General features: G+C 40.7%; 1 protein-coding gene across 5 annotated transcripts in view; it reads right to left on the bottom strand.

The window, feature by feature from the left end:
* The window catches only part of DET1 (DET1 partner of COP1 E3 ubiquitin ligase), a 60,886-nt gene extending 47,020 nt beyond the window's left edge, over nt 1–13,866 (bottom strand). The window contains exons 1-3 of one of the 5 annotated variants that reach the window (XR_012920079.1): nt 13,423–13,655; nt 7,753–8,845; nt 4,425–4,612 (exon numbers count right to left, since the gene is read on the bottom strand). Coding sequence is in view for 4 of the 5 variants with exons in the window: in XM_012788857.3 (XP_012644311.1) it covers nt 4,425–4,612; nt 7,753–8,845; nt 13,423–13,547 (1,406 nt within the window). In the remaining variant the exon portion in view is untranslated. The other 4 variants (XM_012788860.3, XM_012788861.3, XM_012788857.3 and 1 more) reach the window with 4 other exon arrangements.
* Nucleotides 13,867–14,318: the final 452 nt, after the last annotated feature.

Genomic DNA, 14,318 nt, shown 5'->3' with positions numbered 1-14,318 from the left:
TTGACAACTCTACTAGAATAGAATAAACAATCTTTCCTTCATACACTCAAACCCACTATACATTCCTAACAATTTAATTTTTCCCTTGGACACATCCCTCCACTCTCCTGCTTCCATCTCCTCTAACTGGTAGACAACCATCATTCTGCAAATTTGCTTTACCATCAACCTTAGAATTCTCTTTGCCTCTCTCAGACTCAGACTCTATTTCCTGCATATCATTCTATTGGTATAGTATATCTTGCAGAGGCTTCCTTAGAAAAAGTATATGGGAGGTAATTTTTGAGACTTTACAGGTCTGAAAACCTCTTTGTTCTACCCTATTATTTGGATATAGAATTCTAGATCAGAAAGCACTTTTTTTTTTCGATACAGAGTCTCACTCTGTTGCCTGGGCTAGAGTGCCGTGGCATCAGCCTAGCTCACAGCAACCTCAAACTCCTGGGCTCAAGAGATCCTTCTGCCTCAGCTTTCTCAGTAGCTGGGTCTACAGGCATGCACCACTATGCCCGGCTAATTTTTTCTGTATATTTTTAGTTGGCCAATTAATTTATTTCTATTTTTAGTCTCGCTCTTGCTCAGGCTGGTCTCAAACTCCTGACCTTGAGCGATCCTCCCACCTCGGCATCCCAGAGAGCTAGGATTACAGGCATGAGCCACCACGCCCAGCCCAGAAATCACCTTATTCATAGAATTCTGAGGGCATGATTTTAATGGCTTCAAACTTTCAGTGTTGTTAATGATAAGTCCAATGTCATTCTAATGACTTTTTAACATGTGAAATGTATGTTCTTTCTGAAAGTTTTTGTAATTTTCTCTTTATCCCAGTGTTCCAAAATTTCATAATGACATGCCTCAGTGGGGTCTTGTTTCATTGACTGTATGGGGTACTTGATGGATCCAGTACTGTGTTGGTAAAGGTTTAATTTTTCTCTGGGGAAAATAAAGCCATGATTTGTAGTGCTTGCCAATTTCTATGGTGTAAATCTTCCTGCTGTGGCCAATTTCAAGGTACCAATGTGACATCATTGAACACAGATTTTTCAAGAGATGAGCAATAGCACATCATTAACACCATATAGATAAAATAGATACAAACAACCACAAAAGCATATGTAGTAAAATAAATAAGAAATAATTAGTAAATAATTAATTTTTAATAATGACTGTTTAATAATTAGCTTACAAAATTCCTGAAAGTTTAACTGTCAGCTCTAAAACACCATCAGCAGGTCCCGCCAATATGGAAATTTATGTCCTTCGGTACTGGACAACTATCCCATTATTTCTTCCCCTTCATTTTCTCTATCGCTCCTTCAGGAATTAGCCAGACATTGGACCCTCTGGGTAGATCCTCTAATTTTTTTAAAAAAATTGTTTCACTCCCATTTCCCTTCTCTTATCTTTTCATTCTACTTCTTGGAGAGTTCCTCAACTATATCTAACAAATTTTAAATTTCCAAGAGCTTCTCGTTCTAGCAATGTCCCTGTTTTTATACCTGCAATTGTTTCAGTTAATGTAATACTGTTTCCTGAATCTTTACTCCTTATTCTGTTTGTTTTGGTCTCTATCTTTTAGGATAAAGGCTTTCATTAAATGACTCATGATCTTTGGTATCTGTTGTTTTCCTTAAACATTTATTCTAACTCATGAGGGACTCATTTGTTTTCATTTTTTACCAAAAGATTATTGGGAAAAGGTTATTACAAAATTTTGCATTTAGAGACATGTATTCATAAGAAATAAAAAATAATTTCAATTTATATGTACATTATATTTTCAAAGCAAAGTATGATAAAGTATGTTAACAAAATATACTACATTAAGATATAATTCTATAAGGGAAATGGAATAGATATATGAATTTGAGAATAAGAAGAAACAATGTAAAATTTCTAACATTATTTCCCACAGTAAATAATTTGCTCTGAACTTTTTATATCAAATATTTGAATACCAATTACTATGGTACTTAGATTCCTCTGGCTATATTTAAAAGAGTGTTATAATAGTGTTATTTTTAAATGTCAATGTTTAATATACATTGAAAATAGCATCCTAGGCCAGGTGGGGTGACTCACACCTATAATCCTAGTACTCTGAGAGGCCAAGGTGGGAGGACCACTTGAGCTCAGGAGTTTAAGACCAGCCTGAGCAAAGGCGAGACTCCCATCTCTACTAAAAATAAAAAAATTAGGCAGATGCAAAGGCTCTCACCTATAGTCCAAGCTACTGCAGAGGCTGAGGCAGGGGGATCACTGGAGCCCAAGAGTTTGAGGTTACAGTGAGCTACGATGATGCCACTGCACTCTAGCTGGGGCAACCAAGTAAGACTGTGTCTCCAAAAAAAAAAAAAAAAAAAAGGAAAAAGAAAGAAAGAAAGTAGTATCCTCTACAACACTTAAATTTAGTAGTAATAGTAAAAAAAAATTCAGAGATCAAATTAAAAATATGTGAGAATATATACAGTTTTTCAAAATCTTTTGATGGTATGAAATAAAATTTTGAAGATCACTGAGCAGGAATATATAAGCTTTCCCAATTCTTATTTTCTCCTCCTAAGACTTTTAGCAATTTTGCTTAATTCCAGATGCATTCCAAAATAATTTTTTGAAAACACAATTTCCTCTAAATTTCTGGATAACTTCACTTATTCAAGAAATACCTAATGAGCTCCTCTCACATGACAGACACTGGCCTTGGTGTTGTAGATACTGCAGTGAATATATTATAATAGACCAAAATCCCAGCCCTCATGGAACTTGCCTTCCAGTGACTTCTTTGAGGTTTTGACTGAGTGTACCCATCTTTTGCTATTGGTTAATGATCTGCTTAATTTTAGAGTTAATTTTAAAAGAAGAAAATTCATTCCAAAATGAAAAAAGCAAATGCTGATCCATGTTCTGCATCTAAAATTCCTTCTATAATGAATAGAGAGGCTAATAAGGCAGAAAATTTGTGTGAACCAGAGAAAAAGGAAAAGGTAAGCCAGCCATCTGAAATAACTATCCATCTATTTCCAATTGAGTAGTACTGTCCTTTATAGAAATACGATGCCACTGCATTAAGATATCTACTTTGCATGTTTTTCCCAGTGGCAGTAATGCCTGTTCTTATTCATCCACTCACTGTAGTCTGATCTGTCTTGGGACTTAAAACAGCTATTTTCCATTATTGGCTAAGGTAAGGGGAACAATTTAGATATGTGAAATCTGATGAGATACTGTCTGACTAGAGTAAGATTTAGCTTGGGCTCTTGGTCCGAAGGAACCATTCATTACATAATAATGTGTTAAGATAATTATTAGAAGCTCTAGTTCATACGAGGGCCTTGGTGTAGGATGATCTAAGTGTTTTGTGAGGGCATTCCAAGTGTCAATATCTGTAAGTCTCTTCTTTGGGTTGGTCAGTTTCCATGGGGAAGGATCTCTAATCTCCAGCCTGGGGAAGATAAGTCTAGATGCCACATCTGGGAAGGGAGACAGGAGTTTTACCCTTCAGTATGTCAACTTTCACCTAATTGCTGTTTTTAGCATGACATGTCTCATTCCCTACTCTTAGATATACCTCATGAACCTGAGACCAGAGATTTTCTGGTTCAATTTGTCCAGAGAATAAACTTCCAGACTTTTGTGGAGGTGGAGAAAGACACAGTAATTGGGCTATGTAGGCCTAAGGAAGGGATCTGGAAGGTCTGGCTGCTCCTTTTAAGAACTTCACCAATCCTCCTGATGTCAGCCTACCTCACAGGTACTTTCAGAGGTACCTAGAGCCTCCAATGTCCTGACCTTTTCCAGAGTTCTCTGGTGTAAGGCAGGCTTGTTTCTTGATGATTAAACTCTGCAACTGTAAGTTTTTACTCTCTGAGGTATGTTAAGTCAACTCATGCACTGGCTTTTCAGCTCCTAAAACTCTGTTGATATATCCTGTCTCCAATTGTCTCCTCTCCCATTTTCTTTGTTCTTACGGGTTTAAAACTCTTATTCCTTTATTATCATTTTAGTAGGGTTGGGAGGTGGAGCAGAAACAAATGCATGTGTTCAACAGACCACTTTTTAACCAAAAGTTCTAAAATAATTTCCTTAATAAAGCACTCAACAAATATTTAAGGGCTTGACAGTACACTTCTGAAGATATAACAATAAATAAAAACACAGTCTTTACCTTTTTGTAGCTCACATACAGTCACATACAATGATTCATGTACAGGAAGAATCACAGACAGTGCACAAATAATTATACAGATGCTGAGAGACAGAAAGGAGAAGTTCGGGATGACTCAAGGGGTTACAACAGGCAGACTAAACCAAGACCAGGTGCACAGAGAGAATAAGGGAAGCTTTCCTGGAAGAAACAGCTATGGGCCTAACATCAATTTTTCTAAAGAAAAATAAAGCCTTTTGAACCAGGTAGAACAGCTTACCGGCGCTGGATCTGCCTTGCAAAATTGTTGCTAGAAGCTGAGCAGGGAAACTGGACTTCACTGTGCAGGGTAGCATTACGGAAGAGGTCACAGAAGTTCTCAAAGAGCTCCAAAAGCTCATCTGATGTATTCTCAAACACAGCAATCACCTCTGTTGTCACCATATTGTACACCACAAAGAAAGATGCCTGCAGAAGAAGAGAGACTGCTATGGGACAGTTAAGCATAATGCCATGCCTAGGAGACTTATCACTTGGCTGAAAAATCAAGGCACCCAAATAAAACAAGCAAACACCTCAGCTGTAACACCCAGGTGGAAATATGGCTCCGAGTGTTTCTGGTAAAGGAGGAAGCATCAGTGGGATTTATTAATTAAGAGCCTCAATCTTGCCAGATTTCCTACTGTATTTGTGCTGCTAGCATTACTGAGTTGGCCAGCATATATGTACAAAAAGGTTTTCAATTTTCATTTCAAACTGTGAAAATTCAATATTTTTCCTTCCAAGTATTTATTCCCTACTTGCTCCCTAACCCCACCCTGAGATAAAAAAAACATTTTTTTAAAAAGCCAGATTTAATTTTCTTTCCTGCTGAGAAAGTGATTTGCAGCCTGGGGCTGCCTGTTGGCAAATTCTTTTCTCTTGTATGTGTACAGCTGAAAGTTTAATTTGGGGCATTTATTTTTCCTTCTTAATATTTCTAACATGCAGAGAGACACCTTAAGTACATTGTGTTCTAAAACTGCCCAAGCTAGTTGTATCTAGGCAGGGTACTGCTGCTGAACAAATGAAAAATCAGAGAGGCATTTTTCCATTTCTTTCTTCATAAGTGTTCTTGCAGCCAAAAGCATCTGTAAAATACATTTGAGATTTGTAACAATTAAGATCAGAGGGGTAACCTGAAAAGCATTCAAATGCCATAGGTGGCAGAGTTACTGCTTTTTCTGAATGGGCCCCTAGGTGACTAGCCCTCTTCCTTTAAACCTCCAGGGTTCTGCTCTGCCTAACAAGGAAGCTCCAGGAACTTCTAGTTTTTGTCATAGTGAATATAGCAGTGTGAATTAACCTGCAAAGCTTCTAACAGGACTCTAGAAGTTTACAGGACACCATGATTAGCATTTCAGCCTCTTATAATTGAGTTTAAATCTCCATTACCACTTTCTGGAGCCATTTGGCCCACCAGTCATACTAGTAATTAGTCCTTCCTAGAGCTTATATTACATGGCTTTTGTGGTCACCTGGAAATTAAATTTGGCTGTAAATTAAAGAGGCTGGAAGGTAACCTAAGAATAATACCCTTAATATTACCAAGGCTTTGTGTTTGGATGCACTTTTTACTCATTAACTTTATTGGAACCTATCAAATTAAACTGGGGGAGGAATAAGGAGGACAACTAGGGCAGACAGATTGGGTTTTGAGTTACCAATTCTGTAAGCAAGGGATAGAGCCCTAGTAATGTTTCTAGCTACAACTTATTATAGCTACCAGAAAAAAATAGGTCACCTTTTTGCAAAGGAAAAAAGGATAATCTCAAATGCAGCAATCATAGGTAACTTATTCCCTCCAAAATAAAAAAATTAATTATAGCTCAAACCTAAATAAAAGATTGACTCACGCCTTTTCTATACACTTGGACAACACTTTGATTATATCAGGGCTTCACCAGGATGTTTCATAATTTTATGAATATATAATTACACAAACATTTGCTAGCCTTGCCTCCAGAGCAGACTGGGAAATAAAGAACAAGACAGTAGAGAAGTCAAGGACTTCACCACCAATCTCTCATGACACATAAGATGAACTAGATGCTCACCTACGATGCCTCAATGGATGACTTCACTGATCGGGAAGGAAAAGTATCCAGAAAAAAATTAACTCCAACCATATTACTCCCTTTTTTTTTTTTTTTTTTAAAAGAATACACACAGCCGGGCGCGGTGGCTCACGCCTGTAATCCTAGCTCTCTGGGAGGCCGAGGCAGGCGGATTGCTCAAGGTCAGGAGTTCAAAACCAGCCTGAGCAAGAGCGAGACCCTGTCTCTACTATAAATAGAAAGAAAGTAATTGGCCAACTGATATATATATATAAAAAAAAATTAGCTGGGTATGGTGGCACATGCCTGTAGTCCCAGCTACTTGGGAGGCTGAGGCAGGAGGATCGCTCAAGCCCAGGAGTGTGAGGTTGACGCCACAGCACTCACTCTAGCCTGGACAACAAAGCGAGACTCTGTCTCAAAAAAAAAAAATAAGAATACACAAACTATGCTTGAGAAGATATTAGGAGATATTTTGCCACAGGTGGCTTGTGAGGTCTTAGGAAAACAATGCCCTGTATGATATTTGTTAATGGCAGAATCAGCTGCAAGTCAATAAGATATCAAAGTCAGCTGACTTCATGGCTTACTGGTTTGCTGGCTGTTCTGAATTTCCAAACTAGTATCTAAGGAAACAACCTAGAAACAGGAGAATGCAGGAGCAAAGATATAAAAGGTAGGTCTCTTATTTGCTCAACACCAAAGTGGAGAGTTTCTCAAAGACAAATGCCCAAATTACCCTGAATTTCAACGTGGTGTTTCAACCCAAGAATCTTAGCGGTTTCTGTGCTCTTTACATCGCCTTATCCCCTTCTGAGAAATGCCTCTTCCCCCTACCAACATCTTTCACCCAAACCAAATAACCGTTAGGACCCACAGTCTTGATGATTCTCCTGGTGGATCATAAGTTTTGGCTTTCTTTTGATCTTTTCACTGCTCTACAACTCATGTCCCAGCACGTGGGAAAGGTCAGGACAAAGCAAAAAACTCCCTCAAATGAACTTAACCTCTTAGATACCTTACAAATAGGACTCTGTGGAAAAGTACATTGACATTAACCATTTAAGTAGGAAAGTGAAGTTAGATTTTTTAGAAGATTTTCTTTTTTGTATGGTGTGCTCATTCTCATTGCCAGAACTACAGCAGCCAGGCCAATAAGCACAGCCTTACAAAATCAAGGGAGGATTACCCATAGGTAGTCCAAATCTAGACCTTGTGTAACATTTGAGCTTCTATCTCAAGAGTACTAAAAATACTCTGTAGAAGAACTAGGATACTAGACACAGAGTTGATTGTCTACCAGTCAATATCTTCATATTTAGCTTCCACATGTCCAGATGAATACATATGGCCAGAGGAAAACAGAGCTGATTTTAAGTTTGAGCCCTAGGATAGCAATTCAGACTACATAAAATGTGTATTTCTGAGGGTTCGGCTATAGGCAAACAGAGAGACCTTCCCATTCTGCCACGGAGACTGGAAGGGAAAATGGCAGGAGAGTTCAGCTCATACCTGTGATGGATCTGTGACCCGTAGTGTTACTACATCCTCACTAGTATACTTGATAAACAGATGGTTTTCATCCAGAAGTTGCATTTTCCACATGCGCAGCTGCCGCAGTTGGTCAAAATACTGGAAGAAGCGCCTCTTAGCCATTGCACTACCATCCTGTTCTGCACGGCGCCACAAGTATACCAGGAGCCGGTGCTTGAGTGAGTTGATGAAAGGATCCCGAAAAGGATTGGCCATGCCTGTCTGACTGTCCCGCTGTACCTCAGGGAAAACGGCTGACACAGTGAGCAGGTCATCCTCATAGCAGAAGCGTCCAATGGTCCGCACATCAATGAAAGTGCCTTCAGGAGTTACCTGGAAGACATGGATGGTCTGCTGCTGCACTGACAAGATGGCCAGGATGTTTTTGTACAAGTAGAGCCCTTGGTTGTGTGACAGAACCACTTTATCACACTTGAATGTGCGTGTATCACATAAGCGGCCAGTGTGAAGGTCAATGATGTGGAGGGAATAGTCCTCTAAAGGGGACCGTGGGTTAGGGGTCACTGATTCACTGTTCCGATATACCTCATAAAAAGGAGGGTGAGGCTCATCTGGGAGGTAGGCAGCTGAGCCCACGATGACACACCGGCAGTCATCAGTGAAGAGGCTGCACTCCCGGTTCAGGTGCTCACCATTGGCTGCTACATTGGTAATGTGTAGCAAGACAAAAAACCGTTCAAAGAGCCGGCCCCGGACGTTGACTGACCGCTGGTCATTGCCATTGGACAGGATCTCCCCCTCATATCCCTGCAGTAGGTCCTCTGCTGCCTGACAGCCCTGGTACTCATAGATTTCAAGAGATGTCTGGTCTGAAGAAAAAGCAATAAAGTACCGTCCATCAGGTGAGAATTTGCGCAAGAAACAAGGTGGCTTTTCAACGTTGACAACTGTGAAGTTGGGGAAGACATTCTGGTGGAACACTCGAACCTGGTGCCAATGGGTACCTGCCTTGCCTGAACTGATCCGCCGGCGTTCCAAGCGGTGAATCACATTTTGGTTCTGGATTCTTCGAGGCTTGATGGTAGAAACATAATGGTCCATTATCACATCTCTGCATGGAAAAGTAGAAGTTAAGAAAATGAAACAAAATTCACCAAAACATAAATATACAAGTCAAACAAATTTTCCTTCTTATATCCTAAGTTTAGGAAAGCTCCAGGTGATAGTGACTGGCATTCTCTTTCCCAGATTATAGTCAGGAAGTGGTCCTGACATTCCTAAGTCTAGAAACAGGTTTAAGGGAAGGACCTCGTTCACTAGTAATACCTTCCAAGTATTCTCAGCTATTAGGAATGTTCAACAGAATAAACCCATAACTTCATCAAATATGAATAATACAAGAATCACATTTAATGTGCATTCACTCAAACAAAAATATTTAATGGGCTGTTAAGGTTCATATTACCCAAAACAATCTACAGAGTCAATGCAATCCCTATCAAAATCTCAATGGTATTTTTGGCAAAATAGAAAAATCATCCCAAAATTCATAAAGACTCTCATGGGACCCCAAATAACCCAATTTGGAAAAGGAAAAACATTGGAACACTCAGACTTCCTAATTTCAAAACATATTACAAAGCCATAGTAATCAAAAAAGTATATACTGGCATAAAGACAGACATAGATCAATGAAATAGAGAGCCCAGAAATAAACTCTTGCACATATGGTTAAGTGATCTTCCACAAGGTACCAATACTACTCAATTGGGAAAGGGCAGTCTCTTCAACAAATGGCATTGAGAAAACTGGATATCCACATATAAAAGAAGGAAGTTGAACGCTTATCTTACACTATATACAGAAATTAACTAAGGACAGATTCAGGAGCTAAACATAAGACCTATAAGATTCCTAGAAAACAACATAAGGGAGAAGCTTTATGACATCAAACTTGGCAATGATTTCTTGGATAGGACACCAAAAACACAGGCAACAAAAGCAAAAATGGATAAATGGGAATACATCACACTTAAAAATTTCTGTGCATCAACGGACACAATCAACAGAGTAAAAGGCTTCCTACAGAATGTGAAAAAATATTTGCAAATCATATACTGGAGAAACGGTTAATATTCAGAATATATAAAGAACTCCTATAATTCAACAATAAAAAAAATCATACAGCCCAATCTAAAAATGGTCAAAGTACTTCAATAGACATCTCTCCAAACAAGATATACAAATGGGCTGGGCACGGTGGCTCACGCCCGTAATCCTAGCTCTCTGGGAGGCCGAGGCGGGAGGATCGTTTGAGTTCAGGAGTTCGAAACCAACCTGAGCAAGAGCGAGACCCTGTCTCTACTATAAATAGAAAGAAATTAATTGGCCAACTAATATATATAGAAAAAATGAGCCGGGCATGGTGGTGCATGCCTGTAGTCCCAGCTACTTGGGAGGCTGAGGCAATAGGATCTCTTGAGCCCAGGAGTTTGAGGTTGTTGTGAGCTAGGCTGACGCCACAGCATTCTAGCCCAGGCAACGGAGTGAGACTCTGCCTCAAAAAAAAAAAAAAAAAAAAAAAGATATACAAATGGCCAGCAACCATATGAAAAGATGCTTAACATCACTACTCATCAGAGAAATACAAATAAAAACCACAGTGAGACATCCCCTCACATCCATTAGGATGACTACTATCAAAAAAACTGAAAATAACAAATGATGTTGAGCTTGTAGAGAAACTGGAACCCTTGTGCATTGTTGGTGGGATTGTATAATGGTGTAACTGCTATGGAAAACACCAGGAAGGGTCCTCAAAAAATTAAAACTACCATATGATCCAACAATACCACTTATGGATATAAATCCAAAATAACTGAAAGCAAGATCTTGAAGAGATATTTACACGCCCATGTTCACATCAGCACTATTCACAGTAGCCAAGAGATGGAAGCAACTCAAATGTCCATCAATGGATGAATGGATAAACAAAATGTGCTACATATATACCCAATGGAATATTATTCAGCCTTAAAAAGGAAAGAGCCAGACATAGTGGCTTGTACCTGTAATCCCAGCCCTTTGGGAAGCCGAGGCAGGAGGACTGCTTGAGGCGAGGAGTTCAAGACCAGCCTGGGCAACATAGCAAGACTCTATCTCTACAAAACATTTAAAAATTAGCCAGATGTAGTGGCTCACATCTGTAGTCTCAGCTACTCAGGAGGCTGAGATGGGAGGAATGATTAAACACAGGAGTTCAAGGCCGCAGTGAGCTACAATCGTGCAGTTGTACTCTGGGCTAGGTGACAGAGTAAAACTCTACCTATAAAATTAAAAAAAATTTAGGCCAGGCACACAGGCGCATTGGCTCACACCTGTAATCCCAGCACTCTGGGAGGCTGAGGCAGGAGGATCACTCGAGGTCATGACAGAAAGCCTCAGCAAAGAAAGAGAAGATTTGTTTTTTTAAAGAACCAGATAGAAAGTTTAGAGCTAAAAACCAATAACCAGAATAAAAAAACTAACTGGATGGACTCAAGAGCAGAATGGAGTCAACAGAAGAAAGAAAAAGTCACCTTAATGACAGATCAATAGGGATTATGCAATCTGAACAAAAGAGAAAAAAAGATTTAAAAAAGTGAACAGAGCCTCAGGGTTCTAGGAAACATAAAAAAGTCTAAGACACACCCTTGTCATGAAAGTTCCAGAAAGACTATAATGCTTAAAAAAAAAAATTGAAGAAATGATGGCTGAAAACTTCAAGACATAAACCCCAGATTCAAGAGGTTCAGAGACACCCCCCCCCAATCTATGAAAAACCCAAAGAAATCTACACCCAGACACATCATAGTTAAACTGGGAAAAACTAAAAGACAAAGTAAAAATCTCAAAAGCAACCAGTTAAGAATAACGCATTTCCTAAAGTGGAATAACAACTGAAATGTCTGTAGATTTCTCATCAGAAACCATGGAGGCCAAAAGGAAGTAGAATATTTTTTAAGTGCTGACAGAGCTGCCTGTTTCATCCTATAAGTGGCAGCCAAAATAGTCACTCTTCAGAAGTTTTCCTGACTACCTCACATCCATCCACATAAATCTAGCATTTCATCCTATTTTATTTTATTCAAGGCCTTCATCACTTTCTGAAATTATCCTATTTGTTTACCTTTTTATTATCTGTCCCTCCATGCCAGAGAGCAGGGAGCTTGTCTAATTCCTTGCTGTATCCCCAGCACTTAGGACAAGGGACAGGAAGTCTTCATATGCATGCTGAATGAATGGAGCAACATTTGACATGGGCCTTGAAGGATAAAGAATTCACTGGGCAAAGTAAAAAGATGCCTAAAAACACACTTGAAAAGAGCATGGCATGGCACAACTGGGAAACAAAATAATTCCAAGTGGTTAGAACACAGGAAGCATGGAGTGAGTGATAAAAGAGAAGCCCAGAAAAAACTGCAAAACAGAAATGACTGGATCCAAAATGTATTTTAGAAATAAAAACATATAAATAATGAAGTTATTTACTTACATTCTGTCTCCTAAAATAATTTCAAATGTCTTATATAAGTATATATAATATCTACTCCAGTTAAAAATGTGCAGACTTCTATGACTGAGCAGACCAAGTTTCGCAAACTGCTGCTAGTCACACCTTATTAACAGGGCCTTGAAATCAAAACTAGAGCATATTCTTGCTGACATGAAATACAATAAAACAGAAAATATCAAACTATCACATATAGTAATGGTAAACCTTATTTTGTAAAACATTTGTTTCAATTATATATGGACTGGGTATGGATATAAAATGTATGCTGATCTAGACTAGAGCAAAAGTCTGCAAGCTATTGCCCTCAGGCCAAATCTAGCCCACCTCCCTGTTTTGGTGAATAAAGTTTCACTGAACACAGCCTCACCCATTAATTTACCTATTGCCTATAGCTGGCTTTGCCCTACACAGGCAGAGTTGAGTAGTTGAGACAAAGACCACATGGCCCACAAGTCTAAAATATTTACTATCAGGCCCTTTACAGAAGTTAACTCTACTGAGTTAACTTCTATTTCTAGTATCAGTTTAATCATCACTTTCTCAGGGAAGTCTCCCTTCACCTCTCTATTAGATAAAAATCCCAATATACTAACCCTACTTCTCCTTCATTGCACTTATGATGCTTGCATCTCTGCCTCTGAATTTTACCCATGTCTATGGCCCTAACTACATGGAAGCTCCCAAGGACCAGAACACAAACACAGTGTCTGACACACAGCAAAACCTCCATTCTTGAGCTCTGAACTTGCCTTATGCCAAGTTCTTTGCCAACTCAGGCATCCACAGGAGCTATTCCCTCTGCCTGGAATGTATTTCCCCTGGCCCTTGCCACAACTTCTCAAGTTGCAGCCTAAGTGTCATCTCTGTCATCTCCTTCCGGAAGTTTCCCTGTTATTTCTTGTCTTCTTCATAGTAATTGCAGCAATTTGCATTTATACTTTCACTTGTACGGTTATGTGTTTAATGTTTGACTCCCGGCTAAACTGTACTCTCCAGACAGGAAGTAACCAGGTCTACTTTGGTCATCCGGTAGTCTCAGAGCCTAGCACTGAGGCTGGCACACAGCAGGCGTCTGGTACGTTATGGAACCGAAGAGGTAAGAAAGCCTGGACCGAATCGGGCCACTAACTCACTGTGTGGGCCTAAGTCCTTTTCCCTTGCTGGGTCTCGGTTTCGCCATGGGGAAAGGTGCCCAGTCCCTCAATTCCTTGTGACGGCCTCCACAACGAGAAGGGAATGCCAAGGGGCGGGCACACATGCCCAAGGGGGCGCCCCCGGAAAGAAAAGCCCGGGGCGGGGCCTCCCTGGGAAGAGAGTTCTGACAGAGGGCGGGCGGGGGCCGCCGCGGGGCCTCTGGGCCGCAGCGTCACGCGGGGAGGAGCCTGCCGGGGAGGGTCTGCCGAGCTTGGAGGCTGGGCCAAAAACGAGAGGTCCTCACCTGTCTGGTCCGGGCTCAGAGAGCCGGGGCGAGGGATGCCCCAGTCGCCTCCGTGCACGCCTCCCCCGGCCCCGCCCCCGCCATGCCTCCGGCCCCCAGCGCCCGCGGCAGCGGCTCCAGCTTCCGGCAGCCACCGGAAGTGAGGCACAGCGAGAAGGGAAGTAGGGGAGAGGGTGGCACTGTCCAGCTAGCGCTAAGAGGCGGTACAGCGCACCCTGGCGCCGGGAGGAGGGGTGGAAGCCAGAGGCTCAGTGGCTGCCAAAGGAAAATTAACCCGGCGCTCTGCGCAGAGCACCTCGTGATCGCCTACGGCTGCGTCTCTGCACCTGCTGGGCGCATTTGCAAGAACATGAGTAAGAATTAATTTTTTCACTTCTTAATTAGACGCTCCATTTTATCAGCTGGGAAACTATCAGCTTTCTGTTACCTTTGAGATCGCGAGCACCGTGAGGACTGGAATTGGGTTTGTCATCTGTGAATACTCTGCCCAGTACAGTTGCTGGCACACACTGGTCGCACAATAAAAGCTCCTTGAACTCATCTCCTTAAATTAATCTCGAACCCGTACTTGCCTTTCACTTAGCTTGTCTC

Source organism: Microcebus murinus, chromosome 7 (genome assembly GCF_040939455.1).
Source record: "Microcebus murinus isolate Inina chromosome 7, M.murinus_Inina_mat1.0, whole genome shotgun sequence".
NCBI classification, from domain to species: domain Eukaryota; kingdom Metazoa; phylum Chordata; class Mammalia; order Primates; family Cheirogaleidae; genus Microcebus; species Microcebus murinus.
The sequence above is the reverse complement of the archived record's forward strand: the minus strand, read 5'-3'. Positions and strand labels throughout refer to the sequence as shown.